Raw genomic sequence first — 25,019 nt, 5'->3', positions numbered from 1 at the left:
TAGAGAAGTTCTTCTTTTCTAATATATATTGATTGATGCAAATCAGACATTTTTCAACAATAGTGTATAATTAATTATTTGCCCTATACATGGATCTGTACCTAGTACGCAACCTGTACCTAATACAACACACGTATCTAATATCTATGCAACACAATTCAAAAGAAAAATAATCATACACAATAAAAAATTGGCGTTACAAAATCTTAGAGATATTCAAGAACATGCAATCACGCAAATCATAACTGATTCAGACACAGTACACAAAATCTTAAAGTAGCAATTTTCACTGAAATAAAATCATTTGGTGGTGATCAATCAGAGGATTTGGCAAAAGGGGAAATATGAAAAGCACAAAAGAGAGGGAAAATGGGAAAACCTCTGAAGCTGAAAATCGACGAGCAAAACTGGTGAGACGAGATGAGCCAACCTCTCTATTGGAGATATCTGTGAAGCCAGGTAGAGGTCGAGATCGAGTACCAGTAATTTCATTATTACGGTTACGAGAATTCACCACTTCTATGGATTTTCAGAATTTAATGCGTCTACTTGCAGTTGCAGTCGCAAAGGTGGTGGAAATGTTGAATGGTAGTGAATTGAGTCAAGAATGCCGCTGGTTTTATAGTTTGTTTTGCCGTTTCAAACGATGTGTCGTTTGTTGTATGTTTGGTTATAACAATGATTGGGTTTTGAATTTAGGGTTTACGTACATGTTTTTTTTTCTGTATTGAATTAAACAAAAGCACATTTTTGTTATATCATTGACTAACCCAGAGATTAAAGAAATTTTCGTTTTCTTCTCCACCTTTTTTCCCTCTGACAATCATGTTCTTGTTGAAATGAAAAGTAAAAAATCTCAATTCATAAAAGAAAAAATCCCAACTTTGATCAACCCATATTAAGTTGGGGGTTTCGATTTTCTCCGCTCAACACATCAAGACTAAATATTCACGATAGTCAATTATAAACTCATGAAAACAATATGGAAACAAGATCACATCAAATAATACATCCTTAGTGAATAAAAGTTAAGTTTGCAGAAGATTCAATTAGAACTCGTAAAATACAACAAAATCAGGAAACACAAGCAACTTCTGCAAAATGATATGTAGATATTTAGAGAAAATTGGGAAGAATGTACAACTTACCCTAATCAATGAAATCACACTCGTTGAAAGATCTCTTCTAAAATATAGCAAACCCCAACCCATGGTCACCGAAGAAACTTAAACCATTATTCTCTTACTGATAGATCTAAGGAAATCAGATAGAACAACAAACTTGAGTAAGAGATCAAAAGAACTTAACCAAAGAAGAAAAATTAAATAAATGATTAAATAACAAGAGGAATCATAGAAATATATGTGATGAACAAGTAAAGTTGCTTATTAAGATACATGAGAAAACACGTGCTTAAATCAAGTAAGCTCTCTAGCATCACGGCTTTATGAGCGATTGGATGGAGAGTGGAATGAATCTCTTCACTAGCGGTGCTGGAGAAGAAATCAACTAGAAATCCTATTGAAACACTTAGAGGTAAGAAAATTTATACGAGAAATTTATAGGCGAATGGTGGACTTTGTTTGTGACCCATGACACGACATTGAGATTAATGTGTGTTTCTTACTCTTGATACAAGCACCCCGGTCTAAATTTTTTATCTATGCATCAATATATTAATTAATTTGATAGAGAAAAAAATAGTATTTTTAGATGGATTAGTTAAAATTAGAACAAAATTATCAACCATCCACCGCAGGATTTGCTGTAAGTCTGTAACAAACCAATAAGCAATCAACAAAGTCAAGGATATGCAAGTCTACACCTTTTCAAAATGATACGAAAATGGATATCAAAATATTAGAAATTCATATGGCTTCGACATGGTGTCCACTTCTGCTTGTACCGTTATTTTTTTTGATAGGCAGCTTGTACCGTAATGTATTAACTAACAAGTTAGACTGTGTTTGAAAACTCATCCAGTTAAACTAAACGGACACTGCATAGCTTTGACCTTTGGGGCATCGGAATGTGACATTTACCATTCCAATGAACATAAAACTATGTTTTTTCCTGATCCAAACATACTCTTAAAGTCATTAATCCAGTTGACAAGAAAATAGATCAACTCAGTTAATTACAGAACTCAGAATAATCCATGGTAAACCTGCAAACTTACAGAACTCTAACCTATATAAACTTCATTACACAGTTTCATACAAATGGCATACAAATGGCATCATTCAGCTTACAATTTTCAACATTTTACTTCGAAAAACCCATACTTTCAGATTTGAACATTTTACTTTGATAAACTCATGCTTTCAGGTTTCAACATTTTACTTTGATAAACCCATACAGAAAAAATTATGGCACTATCTTCTCATTTATTAATACAAGAAAATTTCAGAGACATTTGTTATTTCCAGGCAAAACCTCCGCTACATGATGTATATTTATGTAACCCCAAAGAACCAAAATCCAATAGCTACACTATATGATGGATCCCAGCTCCTCTTTACAAAAAATTTAGTCAGAACAGTTCCTTCCCTTCGCCTATCTCTTCCTGTTTCCTATTCTAAAAAGAAGGGAAAAAAAACTATAAGGTAAATATTCAGTTACACGATGCAAATGCTTTCCATGACCATTGGCAGAGAACTGCTATAGACTTATAGTTATACCACCGTAGCCATAGGAAAATATGCAAGAATTTCTTTCTTTTGTTGGTTGCTAGGTCAATATAAAGCACCATTCTATCAAGCAAACCTAAATTTCTGAACCATCGAGGTTCCAACAAATTCTCATCTTGTGCTCCTTTCAATTGTGTCTTCCTCCGTGTATTTGCCAAAAAAGCGAGATAAGAATGGATCAATCGTCTTCCTCTGTTAAGGCGGCAAATGAAAAGGGCTTGAACTTGAAGCCATCACCATGGTAGAATTTATTTTGAAATTCAACCCAGTGAAGCCGCAGAGCATGAAGAAAAGCACTAAGACTCTCCATCATAAGTAGTATAAAGGCAGTTGCGAAGGTAAAAACAGCTAGCCCCACCAACCGAATGACAAGGTTGTCATACCTATTTTAATTGGAACCAGGAATGGCATTAATAATAAAAGAATAAAGATCAAAAAAACTATGAATGCAACAATGGAGGCTTCTCCTTAATTCTTTGAATCTTATAAAGGTTTGTTATAGTCACAAATCCAAGCATATCAAAACAATAGTTTAAAATAACAGAGAAGTGAGGAAATTTGATTGATAAACTGGCATGTCAATGGTGTAAAATTGGCCCTTCCTATTAATGTTAACATTAGTGAAATATCCCAACATTCTGACACTATACATATCCAAAAGTTTAAGTGCACACTGTGGACTATGAAAACAATCCTTTAGAATTATGTGATTTTGTGGTTCACAGATTACTGTTATTCACATCAATCATAAAGAGTCTCATTTCATCCAAGTTCAGCTATGAATTTTTGTTTCGTCTATTGAGGGAGGCACGTAGAAGATTGAAATGTTGAGAGTATAAAAGACAGGTTATATATCAAACTCACCCCCAAGCAAGAAGCAGGACTTTCTCATAGAAAACAGTAGAAAGTTCTGAGTGAGCCAAACTGCAAGTGGTAAGAAAAGTCAACCAAGGAACAAGAATCTATAAAATAGAAATTCATGGAGATGGAGGATAATGGCAGAGCAAACCTTAATGCCCAAAGTCGAAGATATGATGCTGTATTCGAAACTGAACCTAGAATAAACTCAATGGAGTGGATCATTTGGTGAACAAAAACTTCACTAAAATTGAATTCTTCATGATGTTGCCTGGCAGAATCTGGTTCTACCTCAAGATCCATCTCAGAAGTATTCAAAAGACCATAACTACGACCTTGAAATCTCTGTATAATGTCAGAAGAATAAAAGATTAATAATCTTGGCCTTCACATCAGTTTAATTTCTAGTGCAACAGAAGTAAAGAATAAAGAAAACTAAAGCCAGAAAATGTGTTTGCATTGCCCGCAGGAGTCATAAGTATATTACTACTTCAACATATTTGCTAAAGTCCCACATTAACTAGAGACACGGCGAAAACAGTTCTTATAAAGGGTATAAAAATTCTTATCCCTGAGCTAGCTTTTAGGGTAGAGTTAGGCTTAACCCAAATCCTAAGATGGTATTAGAGGTGCCACATTGACTAGAGATATGGCTAAGATAGTCCTTATAAAGGGTAGAGTATTCATCATCCTAAGCTAGCTTTTGTGGTAGAGTTAGGCTTAACCCAAACTCTAAGAATATTCATTCCAAAGAAAATGTATCATTGTAACTGTTCTGACTTCTTAAAGACAATCGATGGTGATCAACCTTTAGCAGAAATTCGGAGTCAAAAAAGGAAGCATATGTACACAAATGCTAACGTAAACAGAGCTTGGTTGAATAAAATAAACTTGCTAAATCATATACAAGGCAGGTAAAAGTGGCACCTCAGTGTGCCGCTTCTTTAGTATAAAAGGTTTTGGAAAGAGCATCCACGGAACTGCAACTATGGCCAAAAGCAATAATACAATCTGCACATCAAGACCAGTAATACAGGATGAGACCAGGAAACAGAACACAATTGTATAAAGTAAAAATAAACAAGGAACTAGATTCATACTTGAAGTGGTCTTTGGCCCCAGAACAACTGATTCTCACCAAGATCGTCTGTGGGGCTTAAAAACATATATATCATTACATGATAAAGGTCCGCTTGAGAGCCAGTACACCACTTAACAATAATGAGAAGGGAAAGATACCCAAATAGACTGTTAAGGAAAATCATCTGTGGCACAAACTGGTACCTGGGGACCACATATAGAGTAGGTTAAAACATTCTACTAAAAGATAACATAATAACTGCACGGACCAGACAGAAGAGTGAGACACCTTATATCCAGTGAGCATCCAAAGAAACGAGCATTGAAATAACTTAATAAAATTCCTAAGTTCATATGGGTCACACCAAACAGAATGGACATCTTCATCTTCAGAGAGTTAAGAAAAGACAATTCCGAACGACTTCCACGCCAGCTGGGATCCACACCAAACGGGTATGGATCTCGGTATTTGATTAAGCCAACAGTATGTGCATCCCTGATAAAAGACGAAGAATGATAAAAAAAATCACTCAGAATCAAAGTCAAAGGATTGGTGCTAACCAAAAAGTATGGCCTTGCAAAATAAGTTCTAAGTTGACCACATTCTCAGCTAACATAAATAAATAAAAAATAGAACAATTCAAATGAGAAAAAAATTTAAATAAACCAAAAAAAAACCCCAAAACTCCACATGATCTAAAGCCTAGATGACATATTTAAGCAAATAACTTAACTCGTTTCCCAACCCCAATGCTGCTCAAAATGCACAGATGCAAGTGGAGATGCTTAGGTCATGTCAACACCAAATAGGATACATAAGAGCAGCCATTTAAGTTCGAAAATTGTTCTAACCATTTAATTTTAAAACGAAAAGGAAAAAAATTGTAACATTAGTTGAAAAATGTTGAATGCACAAGGTAACTCAGAAAAATACTAAACGGGGAAAGGGGAACATTCTGCAGCAACAAGTAAGGCATCACATTTCTACAGAATAAAACAAAAAGACATTTAACCGGTACATAAATCAGAGGCTCTAAGAGACATAATAATACACACCTGCATGAACTATCACGGCATTGATAGGCTGATGCACCAAATATGTGAAAAGGAACAGAAAAGAATTCATTGTAGATTAACCCACAATAGATTGAAAATAGTGCCATCATAAGAAGAATATAGCGCCCACCAAATAGCATCTCCATAAAACTTCCAAGTTTCTGGAAGAATTTAAATAGAACTGTTAGGTATTAATTGTAATGCAAGTAGCAAAACAAAAAGTAAAGTGTTGATTCTCTGCTTGCACTTGGATATACTACAATATATTAATTTAAAATGACATTTAGAATTTCAAGATATTTATGGACAAAAAGAAAACATAATTTTGTGGGAAAAAATGACACTTCATAGACAAATTCTGCTAAACACTGAATGATCGGTAGCTAATGATTAAAAGCTTAGTTGGCATAATTATCAACCATGATGAAGTTCAAGTAAGAAGGAAAAGGAAGGATGTGCAAGTTCGATATATCTCAAACCATTTTTGTATTCATGAGAGATGGTTTACATGTATAACATAGAATGTTTACCTGCGTGCTGAGCTTGTTTTCACGTACTATAAGAACTAACGCTCCCAGTAACAGGCAAATTCCATGTCCCCAGTCCCCAAACATCAAAGCAAATAGGAAGGGGAATATAACAGTCGTGTAAACTGCAGGATTTGCTTCTTGGTATCTAGCAACACTGCCAAGTAAAAGGTCTTATTAGGAATCTAATCAGTTATCATGGATTATAAACCTAGGAAGTAGTGGCTAGTAAGCTAGATAGTTTGTATCTGCCACAGTACATACCTAGAATCAATCCAGAAATAAAATCCTCAAAAAAAGATGACATATGCTAGTAATACCATATCAAATGATCTCATTACTCAGGAAATTTTACAACCTTTTGGAAGGCATTCATATCAACAAACAAGTTTAGGAATAGAAAAGGGGTGGGAAAGGTTTATTCATGCAAGTTTAGATACATTTTTAAAGTACCGTTGCAGTTAAAATTTTAAAATTGTCCCCTCTAATCCCCAGTATACCAACATTTAGTATCCTTCAATTATCTAATTAGTCAAATACACCACAAGACAATTCCAGTTGTTGACTTCATCAGGAGATAAGTAGGAAACTAAGTGTAAAATATTTTATCAAGAATGTATAAATTTAGTTTCACTTTATTGAAAAGTAATCTATTCAAAATATAAGCTCTGCACGTTAAACGTAGAATATACACTATTTAGAAAATTGGCTATACCATTTGCAAGGTAAAAAGTGTATAATCAATTAAATTTATCCAATTCTACATACACTAATCAGACATCCTGTTAGGATCTGAAAATCCTAATGTGGAGAAACGAAAGAGAAAGGAAGATAAATAATAATATTTTTGGTATTTTATTATATTAAACTGGAAAATAAAAGATAGATTAGAACTAAGAGGCTAGTTCCTCTTAGAACCAAGAGGTTGGTTTCTCTTCAAGGGCTGGTTCCCTTTACAAAATCAAATACTTAATCCATGATTCTAACCTAAGGAGGGTACTTCTATTTATAATAACCATAGTAGTCAATCGCGGCAAATAGCGGCGCTATCGCGCCGTCGCGTCGCGTCGCGGCCCTTCCCCGCGATTCTGAATCGATCGCGTCGCGGAACGCCGTCGCGGCTGTCGCGCCGCGAATCGCGGCCAAATCGCGTTCAAATTGCGTTCAATCGCAGCAAATCGCGGTGCTCCAGGTTGAAGATGGGTCGGGTCCAAGGAAAATCCCCAAATTGCCCTCAAAATTTCAAAATTAGGTTAAAATTTGAGGGTACTTTTGGGATTTCGCTCTTATAAGTGAAACGGTGCGTTTCACTCGTCTTCTTCAACGCGTTTCTTCTTCTTCTTCTTCAACGCGTTTCTTCTTCTTCATACGCGTTTCCTCTGCAATCTCCGGTGTCGTTCCTTCAGCTCAGCCCCTTCGACCAGAAGTCCAGAACCCATGGCCACGGCGCAATCTGACAAGCACCTTCCAGGCTCCGGCGACCACCACCCCTGTTTCTCTTGGGCCTTTGTTCTGTTCTGAGTTGCTCTGATTTTTATCTTCTATTCCTCTATTTTTCTTTCCTTTCTTTTCCTTCTTATTTATTATTCTGTTCTCAAAAATACTTCTCCAGTTCTTCTCCTTTAGTATTCCTCTCTTCTCTATCACTTCATCATGTTATGAATTTTAATTTTGAAGTTATATTTATCACTTTTTAGTAATTATATGTATATATTAATTATATAATATTATATGTGAAAAATCAAAATAGCGGTCATCCCGCTATCCGCTATCCCGCTATCCCACTTTTGGGGTCGGCCGCTACGCGCCGCGATCCGGGATTGACTACTATGATAATAACCTAATCCTAATAAGATAACTTAGCCTCTAAGAAATAAAGAAGATATCCTAACCGAATAAAAGATAACATCCTAAAATACAATATTAGTAGATCCAATCTTCTCCCCCCGGTCCCATTGTAGGGGGCAAATTGAGTGAAGCGCCAAAATAGCAACTATCCAAGTGTCCATATCTGGCGGCATTGGAGGAGGTTGCTTGGACAACACATTGAGGACCCATAGTTGCATCTGAATTGAGGGCTCGCCGGCTCGCCCCTCCGCGTCGAGTGGTCAACATTGTCCACAGAGCCCATAGTTAATTGTGTACCCGGATGTTTAGGAACGCCTACATTGCCAAACTTTTCGATCATAACAGCATTCACAATCAATGACAATGGAACATCTACCATAGAGATTGTGCTTCCCAAAAGTTGAATACTAGAGATGTGGGGCATATTGGCGCATCTTCTGTGAGACCTTCCAACGGCAAGGTAGTGTCCTGCTTGGATTCATTATAAATCTCAGAAGTGAGCGTAGCATGTTGGCTGCTTGAGTCCTCCTTGAGTATGTCTTCTTCCACTGGAATACCAGCAACGCTTTCCCCTGCGCTGTGAGAAGGAGGAGGAAAATAAACCATGAGATCCAGAAGTTGTCCATGAGCAAGGCGGAATTCGACATCTCGTGCAAGCTCTATGGCGTGCGACACATTGGCAGGGCGTAAAGAACGCACCCGAGAACTAATCTCGAGTTCGAGGCCACTCAGAAAATATCTTAACAACTGTAATTCAGAAAGATTATGAATTCGAACCACTAGAGCTTCAAATTCTCGCATGTAAGTGTCAACATTGCCACTCTGTCTATGAAATTGCAGCCTCTCGGAGACGGTTCCAAAACGTTGAAGCAAGAGGGAGAGAAATGAATTCCAAGTAAGGTTGAGATTGTGATAACAACAAAAATAGAACCAATGAGCGGCTGCCCCATCTATGCTAACAAATGTCAGTTGCACCTTATCTTGGTCCCTCAAACGGTGTATCCGGAAGATTTTTTGGGCCCGAATGATCCAAGACACCGGATCCACTCCATCAAACTTGGGAAACTCCTCCACAATAGTATTCCATTCTTCCATAGAAAGGACCATGATGACAAGTTCCTGAAAAAAAAACAAGGAAAGCAAAACCCCAGAACCAAGGTGCTGTTCAAAACAGGGTGTGTGGAACTGTACGCCACTGTGCGCAGTACTGTAGCGAAGTACTGTACGCGATTACTGTGCGGATTACTGTAGCGAAGTACTGTGACGGCTGTTTTTTTTGGAAGAGAAAGGAGATGGTAGAGGAAAGAGGACCGTGAGGGTGTTAGGGGCACTGGGTTTTGACGGATCCAGTAGGTCGGACCAATTGTTACTTGTTAGGATCTGAAAATCCTAACGTGGAGAAACGAAAGAGAAAGTAAGATAAATGATAATATTTTTGGTATTTTATTATATTAAACTGGAAAATAAAAGAAAGATTAGAACTAAGAGGCTGGTTCCTCTTAGAACCAAGAGGCTGGTTCCTCTTCAAGGGCTGGTTCCCTTTACAAAATCAAATACTTAATCCACGATTCTAACCTAAGGAGGGTACTCCTATTTATAATAACCTAATCCTAATAAGATGACTTACCCTCTAAGAAATAAAGAAGATATCCTAACCAAAATAAAAGATAACATCCTAAAATACAATATTAGTTCCTAAAACAAAAGATAGAATCCTATATTAAATCCTAATATAATTGATCCTAACACATCCCTTAATCTATTGACAGAGGTTTAGCATATTGGCACTTGATTCTCTAACTTCAAGGGAAAAAATGCGCTATAAAAACACTCCAGAAAAGTTACTTCACATTCAACTACTCATGTTGTTGCTACTGAATTCAACCAATATTAATTAGGCTCACCCATATGCATCAACAATTTCCTGATATGGGCTTGTGAAAGTGTTGGTCCTAAAGTATGTAGGAGGTGATTCCACTGCATCCATCGGATGGAAGATTATGCCAACTTGAGAATTACTATCAAAAGTTGCACGTTGCAGCGCCTCCTGCATCTGGAAAATCATTAGACGTAAGTTCTTTTTATCAGAAAATATATATCAAAGATGTTTTCAAAATTTGCAAATAAATATTAGGAAATAAAAAATACCTGTGTTTTAGCAAACATAGGGCACCAGCCCTCTCCAACAAGGCATTTTTTTGTGACATCAAAATTTAACATGTTCAGTGTATCATACACGGCCTTCTCTCTTCTTACCTAGGACAAGGTGATAAGGATGAGATTTATTGATTGAATACTGACAGCCATTACTTGCACAATTCATTGGATATTAGAATTGCTTTGCAGTTAAAACAAAGAATCAAAATATCTCAGGCAATAAGACATGCAGAAGCCAACTCTTACCATGTTCATCCAGTTTGCTAGATGGTCGGTGATAGAAGCTAGAGCTTTGTTCCGGTGCCTAATCCCAGCATCCAAAGTTGCCTCTAAGTCAGTAAGACGTGAAGAAACCTGTACCCAAAAATAAAAATTTAAACCATAAACCACACATTTCTAACTTTTCAATTGAATGTAAGAACTAATTTTCCCAAGACATACTACTTGATAACCCTGAATGGTACTGCCACAAAAGACCGCTGAAAACTGTTCACATTACATACAGAAAAACTTGAAGAGCATCAAAACAACCCCCATTTTGGATTACAAAACCAGATCCCTGTATACTTTGGTATAGGTTCATAATAAATAAGGACGCGGTCCAACAGCAAAGATATGCGAAATTCTCTAGTAGTTAGCTTAAAAAACTACAAAAATATTATCTCACTTATACTTTAATAGAAAATATCCCAATTTTATCCAGGGCACACTTTATCCAAATGTCATAATGGAAAAATATACATAACTGAGGAGGCAAAAAATTAACACCATCCTAACTGAGCACACTTACCTCCCTAGTTATTTGCCTCTGCTTACTTATATCTTCTGGAACAGGATAACAATTGGCACCAAATGCCTCACAAATCTTCAGAATCTTTGTTCTTGCCTGATCCCCAGAGAAAAACACAACGAACACTGTTTTCTCAATCTGAAAAGAAAATTACAGGACTGTCATTGAAAGGACAGACATCAACGGAAATATATACAAACTGGGAACACGATAGATAAAATGATAAATACAGATTGAAAAGGGGAAGAAAAGAGTCCAATTATCAATCTTCTTAAAAATAATAAGAAGGAAGAGAACCATCTCAGTTGAAACAGGATCCATGATTTGTTCACCAGCTGGTGCTTGATTAAAAAGCATATTTCCCCTTGTAGCTCGAAACAACATTCTCTCAAACCTAAGAACCTTGGATTTACAGATTATCCCGCAGATAAATCTTAAACCAGATGGATTTGATGGTTGAGGCACCATATCCTGTAAAATAAGTAATTTATCAGCATAAAATTAATGTAAAAACTAATGAAATATTTGTACTTTTAAAGCTAAAAAAAGCTATATCAAGGACGATAAAGGATGTTTACAAGGAACCTGTTCAAGCAAAGATGCTGTCTCAACATAGTCATCATTTGAGTATATATTCTCCTGTAATTCTCTCTCGTCCGAGACAGCATGGCCATTACTTGAAACAAGAAAACCGCATGCCTGAATTTTACCGACAAAATTATACCACATTAAAAGACAGAAAGCATAGAGGAAACATTTTAATCATCAAATTAACAGATGAATTCATGAGTAGAGAACAACATAATAGAATTTCAAAGAATATATTAAAAAAGAAGATCAAATAATATTAAAAAATAGTATCTGATGATAAATTACGATCAGAATGAGCATCATTGGCTAACTGAACTTGAACAGGAAATAACTAATGTAACCAAAACGACAGGGAACATGTAGATACACCTTCAGTAATTTAATATTAACCTGAGAGTATGCTAAGAATAAAATATCCTAGTGGCAAAAAATACCTTCTGCAATACAATCTTGAATTCCAGAAGTTCATTATATGATTGTCGAAGTTTGTCACTATTAGAGTTCATTTCAATCAGCTCATGTTCATGCTCAGCAAGTTGTACCTGGTATAAGACAACCCAATAGAACATATAAAGTCAGATTCAAGGGTGAAAACCCTGAAGCAAACAGGAAAGCTAAAGCGTGTCGGCCACCAATTTAAGTTACAGTCTCATATAATTGTTGGAAGCAAGAAAACAGTAACTTGAATGCAAACCCTAAGACAATTATCATATCTGATGGAGAAACTCAAAAATAGAAAGAGACCTCCAAATCCTCTAAGTCAATGTCCCGTTGCAATACAATACGAGTAGAAGAGATTAGACCAGCTTTATTGATTTGATCCTTGAAGAATCGTAGCTTTCTTGACATTTCTGCACACCTCTTGACCTGCAAAAATGAAGTGCAGTAAATGTAATAAGAAAGAAAACATTATCATAATCAAAACTTCTAAATATATCTAGTCCAAAAATTAACTTAAAAAGACAGGAAAAATCGCAGGAGACACAAAATCTATTAAATGATGACCCCCACCCCCCAACCACCATCACACCCAAAAACAAACTGTCAAAGTGGACCTATATCTTCAGTGCTTTAGAATCAAATTATGTGGATAACCGTATGATGATAGTTCTATCCCTAAAATACCTAAGTCTAGGTTTACAAAGGTATATACTAGGAAACATAAGGGAAGTAAGCCTTAGAAGGTTACTTCTAATATAGCTGCTTAGCTGTTATGCTGATGTCAGCAATACAATTCTGTTAGACAGCTAGCAATTAGTATAAATAGGGATTGGGTCATTCAGTTGAGGCAGTTATCGAGTTGGTTAGGATTTGGGAGATTCTGGATCTCGAATTCCAGAGGCTAGGGTTTGTGTTGCATTCCAGTTTCCATCGTTGTAATCTCGAGTTCAACCTCAATTCTTGAGTGTTGATACTCTGTTTTCTCAATAATACCTGTAGTTGATTCTTGAGTTCATCATTGTTGGTATCAGAGCTCCATCCAGGAGCTGTGGTACCATTCTATGGTTGCTAGTAGAATGGAGTCTCGTGTTGATGCAATCGAGAGACTCATCGAGTTGATGAGTCGCGACAGAGAAGAGGATCGTCGAATTCGAGAGGAAGAGCGCCGGGAGCGCGCGATTGAGCGCGAGAGAACTGAGGAGCGGTTTCGCGCATTGGAGAAGATTGTGGAGAATCTTGCTGCGAAGAGTGACGGTGAGAAAGGGAGCGAAGAACGCACAGGGAAATTTCATCGCAGAACAGGGGAGGAGAAAACGATCGAAGGAACAGAGAGTGAAGGTGATGTTCAAGGAGATACAGTGAATGAGTTGCGTTCTGAGGTTTCTCACACTGAGCGATGGAGGAAATTGGAGATTCCAGTTTTCCAAGGAGATGAAGATGCCTATAGTTGGATTCAGAAATTGGAAAGGTACTTCAAGCTTAAGGGAGCTACTGAAGAAGAAAAGGTCCAAGCAATTATGGTTGCATTGGATGGAAAAGCACTTAGCTAGTATCAATGGTGGGAAACCAGCAACACTGCCACAACTTGGGACAAGTTCAAGGAAGCACTGCTAGCCAGGTTCCAACTTGCAGCAGCTTCAAATCCTTTTGCAGCAATCTTGGCACTCAAGCAAGAAGGGAGTGTATGATAGGAACCCAATTATTAGGAATAGGCCCAATACTACTAGAGTCCATGAAAGTAAGAGGAAGAGGTGCAATGCACCAAATCATTTCCCTTGAGAGGAGTAACCGCCTGCTGAGGTGGCATGAGCTGTGCAGGAAGAGAGAGAGAGAGATTGGAGATTATATAAGCATGTATTGTGTGAGAGAGAGAGGTAGGCTTGAATTGGGTTTAGGCTTGGGACTTGGGAGAGAATAGAGGCACTCTCTAATTTGCCTCTGCTGTCTTTTCATTTATTCTTCTATCTGTAACTGCTACACTGATTCTTGGTGATTTCACCAGAATCTCAGTAAATAATACCAGTTTATTTCAGTCTATTTCTTCCATTTTTCTGGGCCCTAACATTGGTATCAGAGCACCGATCTAGGTGCTGTGGTAGCCATTGATTCCAGATGATGTTTCCAGAATTCGATGGTAGATGGGCTTATGGATGGATCATCACAGTGGAGCAACACTGTGAGCTCAAAGGAGTATCTGAAGAGAAGAAATTCTCAGAGGCTGAGAAGGCTTTGACGCGTGATGCTTTCTTTTGGTGGTACCTCTGGAAAAAACGAAATCCGAGAGCAACGTGGTGGGATTTTGTGATTGCTTTGCTGAGAGAATTTGAACCAAACTCGGAAACGTACCTACCAGAACCAATCCAAGAAGCGACGGAGCAGAAGGATGAAGCCAGAAATGCCAAGGAAGCAAACTTGGAAATCAGAAGAAACTGGTGTGCAGAATGGATCCACTCCAATGGCTACGGGGGTGATCAGTGCGAAGTCGTTCCAACGGAGAACGGCGAAACTGCAGCAGAAGAGAAACCGATGGATGCACAACTTCAAATCGGTGACGCTCCTGAGGAATCAAGAAGAGCGGCAGCAGTATTAACAAAGCAGGTAACGTTGGGGAAGACGAATCCAGAAGGTAAGATAGAGCTGATGCTACCGGCGCAAACGGATTGTGGCGCTGCTACAGCGACGCAAACTTTGCCGACGGCAGCGGAGAAGACGGTGGACCAAGCACCGAATGTGCAAACGAGAGCGCTGGTGATTGAGCGACCACCTCCAAAACCGCCGTACTATGGCAGTCATTGTTACATCCGAGACGGAGCCGGCGGAAAGTTCGGAGCTACTACAGCGTTGGTGAAAAACGAGATGGTTAAGCGGCGGCCACCACCTAAGCCACCAGAATCCATGGACAGTGGTGTTTGTCCGGCGGCGCTCACCCCACCGACGGCGGCGTCGGGGTCAGAGAATCAAGCTACACCGGCAACGAGAATGAGAGAGGAGGTAGCAGAAGTCTCTAGACGTCTGAAGGCAAGTGTATGGGCAAAATGGAGACCAAACGAATTGGGTCCTTCTCTCAGCCTAATGGGCCAAGCCCAAGAGGTAAGTGGCTGGCTTAAAACCCAAAAATTATTTACCCAATTTTTACCTGCGGTTGGAAGTAAAGGGAGAAACGTGTTAGTCTTTGGGAATAATACTAGTTTTAAAGCTCTATTTTCTGAAGTGGGACATGTGAAGAAAGCAAACAAGCCACATGTGGAACTACAAGAAACACACCAGTATTTTCTTCTAACGGGCCTCACTAAAAATTTCATGGGCCCAATAGTTCAGAATCTAGACATGGGTCGGGTCTTTTCTCAGGAACCCAAAGTTTTCAACCAGCCAAGTTGGACCCATGTTACTGGAGGAGTAAACGCTGGATTTGCACAAGGAGAGACCCAAGTTCAAAGGCACCCTGATCTGGGTGCAGGGAGTGCACGCGGTTCTAGTAAAATGTTTTCAGCAGTGTTCAAAAGAAGACAATCTTCGAATATCTTATCCTCAGAAATAATGGGAACTCTAAGCTCCAAGCGATGGGACCCGAGTAGGAGTTTGAAACTTTATCAGGTTCTGGAACATCTGGCACAAGAGCAAACAGGTAGTATATCGAACTGGCTTAGTTCTTCCAATGAATTAGATGCTCAATTTCATAACTTGAGGCACCAAAAGCTTGAGTTCTATACTCTGAAGTGGAGACATGCACAACTAAATTCTTCTGTGAGGGAAATTGAATTCGTTGATAAATGTATGTGGGTAATTCATAAGAATTTCTCATGCACCTTTGGGAAAACCCACCAGAATCTGAAAGTTGTTCATGAAGATATCAGGTCGTCCCAGAAAGAGAATGGGAACTTAATTCTTGTGCTGCTACTGAGAAAACTACTAATCACACTTAGAAGTGTGAAGCTGGGAATTATATTATGGTCTCAACCTGCTGTTCCTAATGCATTTGAGTTAAGAAGGTGGGATTTCAATGATACCTAGATCAATTGGCCAAGGTGGCAATATGAACTGAATTGGATGCATTTCCTTGTCATATACACACATCGGGAGTCAAGCTGTAGATTGCAGTTCTTCCCAATTCCAAGACTTCTAATCTACGGGTCAGCAAGCGTTGCCTCATGTTGGTTCATTGTCTCTGCTGGATTAGAATTTGGATTTCACAACCGGGATTCACAAGTTACTGACTTCAACAAATTAAGGGGAAGACAAGAACATACTGCGTGGCATCAACCTTCTGGGAGCACTTTGAATTCTTGCCACTTTTGTTCACATGGAAGTAGAGGGGTGATTGTTTGTGGTGACTCTACTGCTGGTCGAGTCAAGGACTTGTGGGCTCATTATATGGATAGTCAAAGGGGATACTATTGCATGCTATTTGCATCATGGTTAGAAGGTGAGAAAGTACCTGAATTGCTGAGTAATTTGTTGAAAGCTCAAGATCTACTCAGTGCTCAAGACAAAAAGCTGCAAAGACAACTTGACTTGCTGACTAGAAATTGGCTAAATTCTCTGTCACAACTTCATAAATCAAGATTACTAGCTGTGGGACCCTATCAGGGATTCAAGGTTGATTCTCATGGAAATCTTAAGGAGATATTGAGCATGGGAGTGGAGGAGTATGAGCTGGAGAAGGTTTTGGAAATTCCACAGCAAAACCAATTCTCTTTCCAAGTGGGTAGTAGCAACATTCAAGGTTGGCTGCATTATAATGTTAGGAACTACACTGTCCTGCCAGAGGTTGTGGAAACATCTCTTAGCCCACATAGGCAGAACATACCTCACCTAAGAGATGCAAATGCTGCTGATCCAAATGAACCTCATGCAACAACTTGGTCCACATCTTTTCAACAATGGGATCCAGGTGGTGGATTCTTTGGGGGCAGCAACATACATTCAAGGAGGATTCTCTACATCCATCCTTGAGGACAAGGATGTTTTGAGGGGGGGAGTGATGATAGGAACCCAATTATTAGGAATAGGCCCAATACTACTAGAGTCCATGAAAGTAAGAGGAAGAGGTGCAATGCACCAAATCATTTCCCTTGAGAGGAGTAACCGCCTGCTGAGGTGGCATGAGCTGTGCAGGAAGAGAGAGAGAGAGATTGGAGATTATATAAGCATGTATTGTGTGAGAGAGAGAGGTAGGCTTGAATTGGGTTTAGGCTTGGGACTTGGGAGAGAATAGAGGCACTCTCTAATTTGCCTCTGCTGTCTTTTCATTTATTCTTCTATCTGTAACTGCTACACTGATTCTTGGTGATTTCACCAGAATCTCAGTAAATAATACCAGTTTATTTCAGTCTATTTCTTCCATTTTTCTGGGCCCTAACAGTGTAGAGGAGTTTGTGGAGCAGTTTGAAAGGTTTGCAGGAATGCTGAGAGGAGTGGGTGAAGAAAACTTCATGAACATATTTGTCAATGGCTTAAAGGAGGAGATTTCAGCAGAAATCAAGCTCTATGAACCTGACACACTAGCTGCTATGGTAAGGAAGGCTTTGATGGTGGAAAAGAAGAATATGGCAGTGAGCAAAGCTGGAACCAATGGTTCTGCCAGGTATAATAACTCCTACAAGTCCAATTTTAAACCTTCAACTTATCATAAAACTGTTACAGTTGAATCTGGTGTGAAGAGTGGAGGAAATTCAGTAACACAGGGATCAAATTCCTCTAGTGGAAGTGTTAATGACAAGTCTGTTAATAAAACACCTAGAGGCAACCCATTTAGGAGGCTAACAAGTGAGGAGATGAGGGAAAAGATTAGGAAAGGAGAATGTTTCAGGTGTGAGGAGAAGTTTGGTCAGAATCATGTGTGCAAAAACAAGCAATTTAGAGTCATGTTGCTGGCTGAGGAGGAAGAGGGAGCTGATATGGAGGAATATGAGTTGTTGCTCGAAAATTCAGAAGAAGTGTTGGAGTACAAGCGTCTCTCATTGCTCAGTATACAGGGAATTTCCACAAGAAAGTCCCTCAAGGTGTGGGGAGGGTTGTTGGGAACCAGAATTATAGTTCTTGTAGATTGTGGGGCAACTCATAACTTCATTTCAGGAGCTATGGCTAGGAAATTGGGACTTGTTGTCACAACTACTTCCACATACACTGTAGAGGTTGGGGATGGGCATAAGGTGGAGGGAAAAGGAGTTTGCAAACAGGTAAGAATTCAGATACAAGGCATAGAAGTGGTTCAGGACTTCTATCTTTTTTATTTGAAAGGAGTAGATGTGGTTTTGGGGCTGGAATGGCTCGCTGGGTTGGGAGATATTAAGGCCAACTTTGAGAAGCTCACCCTGCAATTCAAGTTAGGAAACCAGAAAGTGAAGTTAAGAGGGGAACCTGAGCTTTTGAAGAAAAAGGTATCCATGAACTCTTTTGTCAAAACAATACAGCAGCAAGGGGAGGGATATATGTTACATTACCAGCTGCTAGAGAAAGAAGAAGCAGTTGCTGAGGAGACACCAGCTGAATTAAAGACAGTTTTGCGGCAATTCCCTACTTTGTTTGCCTCTCCTACAGAGTTACCTCCTAATAGAAGGCATGATCATGCCATACACCTGAAGGAGGGGGCTCAAATTCCTAATATCAGGCCTTATAGATATCCCCATTATCAAAAGAATGAGATAGAAAAGCTTGTAGCTGAGATGTTGAATGCAGGCATAATAAGGCCTAGCATTAGTCCTTATTCCAGCCCGGTGATCTTGGTTCAGAAGAAAGATGGAAGCTGGAGATTTTGTGTGGATTACAGGGCATTAAATAAGGTGACAGTGCCCAATAAATTTCCTATTCCTGTGATAGATGAGCTGTTGGATGAGATTGGCCCAGCTAGGGTGTTTTCCAAGATAGACCTGAAATCTGGTTACCACCAAATCATGATGAAGGCTGAGGATGTAGAGAAGACAGCATTTAGGACTCATGAAGGGCATTATGAATTCATAGTAATGCCTTTTGGACTTACTAATGCTCCTTCCACTTTCCAAGCACTAATGAATGAGGTTCTGAGGCCAGTCTTAAGGAAGTATGCTTTGGTCTTCTTTGATGACATATTGGTTTACAGCCTCACTATGGAAGAACATGTTTTTCACCTCACTCAAGTACTACAATTGATGGAGCAGCAAGATCTAAAGATCAATGGAAAGAAAAGTGTGTGTGGCAGGCAACAAATTGAGTATTTGGGCCATATACTCTCTGCTGGAACAGTAGCTGCTGACCCAAAGAAACTTGAGGCAATGTGGATGTGGCCAGTGCCTAAGGATTTGAAGAGTTTAAGAGGCTTCCTAGGACTCACTGGATATTACAGGAGATTTGTAAGGGATTATGGCAAAATTGCCAGGCCATTGACTCAGTTACTCAAGAAAGACAGCTTCTTATGGGGAGCAGAACCACAAAAGGCTTTTGAAGCCTTGAAGCAAGCTCTCACTGAATTACCTTCCCTTGCTGTTCCAGATTTTTCCAAGGTATTTGTCCTGGAAACTGATGCATCTGGAACTGGTTTAGGGGCAGTTTTATCTCAAGAAGGCAAATCTTTGGCTTTTTGGAGTGCAACCTTATCTGATAGGAGTCAGGCCAAGTCAGTTTATGTGAGAGAATTGATGGCTGTGGTGAGAGCTGTTCAGAGATGGAGGCATTATCTCATGGGTAGGCATTTTATAATCAGAACTGATCAAAAGAGTCTTAAGTTCCTTACTGAACAACAAGTGCTGGGGGAGGAACAGTTTAAATGGATTTCCAAACTGGCTGGTTATGATTTTGAGATTCAATACAAGCCTGGGAAGGACAATTCAGCAGCAGATGCAATGTCCAGGAGAAGTTCTTATTGCGCACTATCAGTCATTAAGGTTAATGATCTAGAGGAATGGCAAGCTGAACTCATGCAAGATGATAAATTACAGGCTATTATGCAGGATTTGATTGTGGATCCTGATTCTCATAGGGGATACACCTTGAGAGACCACAGATTGTATTACAAAGGCAAGTTGGTTTTGCCTAAACTCTCTAACAAGATTCCTATCTTGTGCAAGGAATTCCATGCTTCTTTGGTTGGAGGACATTCTGGTTTTTTCAGAACTTATAGGAGGTTGGCTGCAGTGGTTTATTGGGAGGGAATGAAGGGGGACATCAAGGATTTTGTGGCTCAATGTGAAGTTTGTCAGCAGAACAAGGTTGATAACTTGTCTCCTGCAGGATTACTTCAACCCTTGCCTATTCCCACTCAAGTGTGGACTGATGTGTCCATGGACTTCATTGGTGGGCTTCCTAAGTCTAAAGGGAAGGACACTATCTTAGTGGTGGTGGATAGGTTGACAAAGTATGCACATTTTGTTCCTCTCAGTCACCCCTACACAGCTCCTGATGTAGCTGCTGCCTTCTTACAAGAAGTGGTGAGACTTCATGGTTTTCCTAATACTATTGTTTCTGATAGGGATTCAGTTTTCCTGAGTAGCTTCTGGAAAGAATTGTTTAGACTTTCAGGGACTAAACTGAAGTATAGCTCTGCCTATCATCCCCAAACTGATGGCCAGACAGAAGTTGTGAATAGATGCCTTGAAGTTTATCTTAGATGCTTGACTGGCTCTAGACCAAAACAGTGGGTTACTTGCTTACCTTGGGCTGAGTTTTGGTTTAATAGCAACTACAATAGATCTACAAAAATGTCTCCTTTTCAGGCTCTTTATGGGAGGGACCCTCCTTTGCTACTCCATGGCACTACAATTCCTTCTAAGTTGGAGGCTGTGAATGTGTTACAAGCTGACAGGGATGAACTATTAGGGGATTTGAGAGCTAATCTTTTGAAGTCCCAAGACATGATGAGGAAATATGCTAACAAATCAAGGAGGGATGTTGAATATCAAGTGGGGGACTTGGTTTATCTCAAGCTTCAGCCCTATAGAAGAAGATCCCTAGCTAAGAAGCTTAATGAGAAGCTCAGTCCTAGGTTTTATGGCCCTTTTCCTGTGGCTGCTAGGATTGGTACTGTTGCTTATAGATTGGATTTGCCTCCTACCAGTCGCATACATCCAGTTTTCCATGTCTCCTTACTCAAGAAAGCAATTGGTACTGGTTTCCAAGTTCAGGACTTGCCTCCTGTTTTGACCGAGGACCATGAGCTGCTGGTTGAACCGGAGGAAGTGCTTGCTGTCAGAGAATTAACCCAGGGAGTTGTGGAAGTGCTTATTCAGTGGCAGTCCCTTCCTGCTTGTGAGAATAGCTGGGAATCAGCTGAGAAGATTCATGAAGCTTTTCCCACCTTTCCCCTTGAGGACAAGGTGGTACTTCTGGGGGGGGTATTGATGATAGTTCTATCCCTAAAATACCTAAGTCTAGGTTTACAAAGGTATATACTAGGAAACATAAGGGAAGTAAGCCTTAGAAGGTTACTTCTAATATAGCTGCTTAGCTGTTATGCTGATGTCAGCAATACAATTCTGTTAGACAGCTAGCAATTAGTATAAATAGGGATTGGGTCATTCAGTTGAGGCAGTTATCGAGTTGGTTAGGATTTGGGAGATTCTGGATCTCGAATTCCAGAGGCTAGGGTTTGTGTTGCATTCCAGTTTCCATCGTTGTAATCTCGAGTTCAACCTCAATTCTTGAGTGTTGATACTCTGTTTTCTCAATAATACCAGTAGTTGATTCTTGAGTTCATCACCGTAACTATGATATGATTCACATGAAGCAACCTACTTTATTGATCACGCCTTCTTAGATTTTTTGAACACGCAAATCACGTTGTAAATGCAAGAAAATGGTGTAAGCACTGCCCACATACAAGAAGATACTATTATACAAATTAGCTATATTTCAAAAAGCTGCCAGCATTTAGGGAACACAAAATGCAATAGGAATTCACATTATTGTGAAGATTACCTGATTAACAAACGTTCTCTGGAAAGGGCTTTTTTCAGCATTTAACTGCAGACAAGAAAACAATGTCCATAAGAATTGCAATAACTAGCAAATGATCATGTGCATATCATGAGTGATTTTATAAAAATATAAAATTAACCTAAATAAGAGAGTGGCTTGATTTTAAAACTGTAATTTATTATATCCTAAAAATTCAAATTCAAATTGTGAAATTAATATAATCTTTTTCTCTATCCAATTCTTTTCTTCTACTTGAACGGAACATTCACGTTTTTTAGTCTCTCCAAGTGCAAGTACATGAGAAATAGACCATAATCAGAAAATAAGCAAACATTTGCGTAAGTCCAACATATCCACTATCCATATATCCACTGTCCAACATATCCAGTATCCACTACCACAGCCTGGTCCTGAACTCACAAGTGCTACAATTCTCAAGAGTATAGCAATTCTCCACTAGTTTAGGCAACTAATGAGGACTTTTCTATTATGACATTCTAAAAATGATGCTAATGACATGTGCTACGTTTGGATACCTGATTGCACCAATGCAAACGCACGTTAGCACTCACTTCTAGACAAAAAGTGAACAAAATTCTTCTACTGTATTGAGATAAAAGCCTGTTTATGTTCCACGCAACTAGTATTAAAACAAACACATAGTGTGATTTGTATAAATGTAGGCGCGTGTTCTAAAGACATTAATGCCTGCTCATGTCTTTGCTTCCTTTTATATTAACAGACATTTTGCCTTCGATAACGTAAAAATAGACAAGCAGACAATAATATAACAACAACTCTAAACAAAAATAGCGCTATAAGCCTATAACACAATAAAACATGACTGGTGAAAGTTAGTCAACTATAACTGAAACCAGTCTGTCCTGAATTATCAGTAGAATTTACCATCGATACAATCTAACAGTTAAGCAAAACTGATTAAAAATGTTTCAACAGAGAGCAGTGATCTAAAAGCTGGCTGCCAGTTGGAACCGAAACTGCAGGCATCATCTCTCAACCAATGAGTCAAGGTTATAACCAACCACCTTCAACAATAATGACAAAGCACCATAGCTCCAGCAACTAATTATCAAATTCCAACACAGAAGGAAATTATTTTTCCTTTCCGCAGGAACCAGGAGATTGGATCAAGCCATAAGAAGAATAAATTCAATAGAATACTTAGCTGATATATAACTCACTTCTTAGTCTTCAACCCCCTCAGTCACTACAAACGCCCTCGATTAGTGCAATACTGCAATGGGAATATGGGATGGTCTACTTATCTATTTCTTTAACATCAAAATCCCTGAAGGTATAGTTCACTAATAGACCGAGGGTAAGGAATTCGAGTCATTTACATCCAGATCATGAATGTTTGAAGTCCATATTATGCAAGGAGACATTGTTTTTGCTAATTTGAATTGAAGGCTGATTAAAAATCTGTGTATTTTCGGCATCATATCCATAGTTAGCGTATTCGTCATAGTTAGCAACTCCAGCTCCTTATCAAGGTCACTGTCAATATAGTCACTATCATCAGTCTTCTTGTCTGCACTTCACTTGCTCTATAACCCGTAATGCAACTAAAACCACACCTCTCAAGTCTCAAACCACAATTAGATTCAGCATCTCAAGAATATTCTATAAAATACACACTCAAACATTAGATCAGTTCGCATAAACTCTTCAGCGAGCCAAATCAACCACGCTAACTCATCAACAAATCCACGCACAAGAACTAGATTCAGACAAGTTTGCATTCAGCAAATAATCTTACAGTGCCGCATTTTTCATAATTTCTAGAGGCTCGCAGTCAATTCAACTAACAATTCAACAAAAAAAAAAACTAACACTAGTTACGCAACCATGCACAAAAGGAAACTCGAAAAACTCCAGAGCTAACTTGAACAACACCTCAAAACACGAAAATAGTGAAGAAAACAGGATGGTTCTGAATCTGGAAGAAGTGAGGTCGGATCTGGAAGAGAACTTACATCTCGGAATTGGAGGAGGCCGAGTTCGCCCAAATAGGAGATGGCTCGGTGAGCGGACTCGGCGGGGATGATGAGTTGAACGAAGGTCATCTTCTCCGATCGCATCAGATCCATCGGCGGCAAGTTGTCGATGAACTGGTCCATTTTCTCGGAGAAAACCATCGAGAAAATGGATCTGAATCTTCTCTAGATCTAGTATCGTGTGTGCTCTGACTCTGCGCTTGAAGACTTAGCGTTCAATTTGCCATTCGAAGCTGCAATTTAGAATCCAAAAGCCTCGCTCGCACAGAATCAAATTCCTCGGGCTATTTATACAAAGAACGGTGTTCAGTGTGAAATTCCCAAACCTTGTCCGGTACGCATGCACATGGACATGGTGACGGTGCGGTCATATATCATAATCTAACACACTGTAATTTTAGCCGTAAAAGATGGCTCCATGCGTTAGTGCACGGTTTTACTTTCTGTATTTTATTAGAGGATCCATGAGATGGGAGGATCCATTCCCATTTTATTATCATCGTAATTTTTTTAAGTTAAATAGTTTTTTTTTAGGCAAATTTTACCACACTCCCGTCTAATTACCGGGTGTGAAACCCGAATACGTTGGTCCAATGGTACAGTGACATGTGTCATGTTTTTTTATTTTCTTAAATCATTTAATAATAAAAGCTGAGGGACCATTTTAGGCCCCGTTTGGAAAAACAGCTTAATTAAGCACTTATGGTCATAAGCGCTTATGACATAAGCGCTTATTCATAAGCTATTTTTGAAAATTTATTGAAATAACTTAATAATAAGTTGTATATAAGCATAAGCTGTTTTTCATAAGCTATCCTGAGTAGCTTATGAAAATAAGCTGAAAATAGTTTATGGCAGGTCATAAGCTATTTGCATAAGCCCTTCCAAACACTGACATAAGAGCTTATGCTGTCAGATAAGCTCAAATAAGCTCTTCCAAACTGGGCCTTAATGGGATTTCATTTTAAGGGACCATGTTAAATAGATTTAATATCGAGGGATTGAAAATGTAAAAGCAATTGTTTTACCCAAATTAAACCATGGTTAGACTATGTCGATGGGTGATTAGGGTTTT

General features: G+C 38.9%; 1 protein-coding gene across 1 annotated transcript; it reads right to left on the bottom strand.

The window, feature by feature from the left end:
- Positions 1-2,360: 2,360 nt before the first annotated feature.
- Positions 2,361-24,301, bottom strand: LOC130743297 (V-type proton ATPase subunit a1-like). The gene is made up of 18 exons (XM_057595477.1): positions 23,924-24,301; positions 21,927-21,971; positions 12,342-12,464; positions 12,032-12,139; positions 11,592-11,705; positions 11,304-11,477; positions 11,007-11,144; positions 10,463-10,570; positions 10,208-10,315; positions 9,964-10,112; positions 6,215-6,368; positions 5,685-5,845; positions 4,918-5,124; positions 4,649-4,832; positions 4,476-4,559; positions 3,700-3,893; positions 3,555-3,614; positions 2,361-3,073 (listed from the first exon to the last, which is right to left on the bottom strand). The coding sequence occupies exons 1-18, from the start codon at positions 24,083-24,085 to the stop codon at positions 2,869-2,871; spliced, it is 2,478 nt and encodes an 825-aa protein (XP_057451460.1). The 5' UTR covers positions 24,086-24,301; the 3' UTR covers positions 2,361-2,868.
- Positions 24,302-25,019: the final 718 nt, after the last annotated feature.

This window comes from Lotus japonicus, chromosome 3, assembly GCF_012489685.1.
Source record: "Lotus japonicus ecotype B-129 chromosome 3, LjGifu_v1.2".
NCBI classification, from domain to species: domain Eukaryota; kingdom Viridiplantae; phylum Streptophyta; class Magnoliopsida; order Fabales; family Fabaceae; genus Lotus; species Lotus japonicus.
Note: the sequence above shows the minus strand (reverse complement) of the source record. Positions and strands in the feature narration are given on the sequence as shown.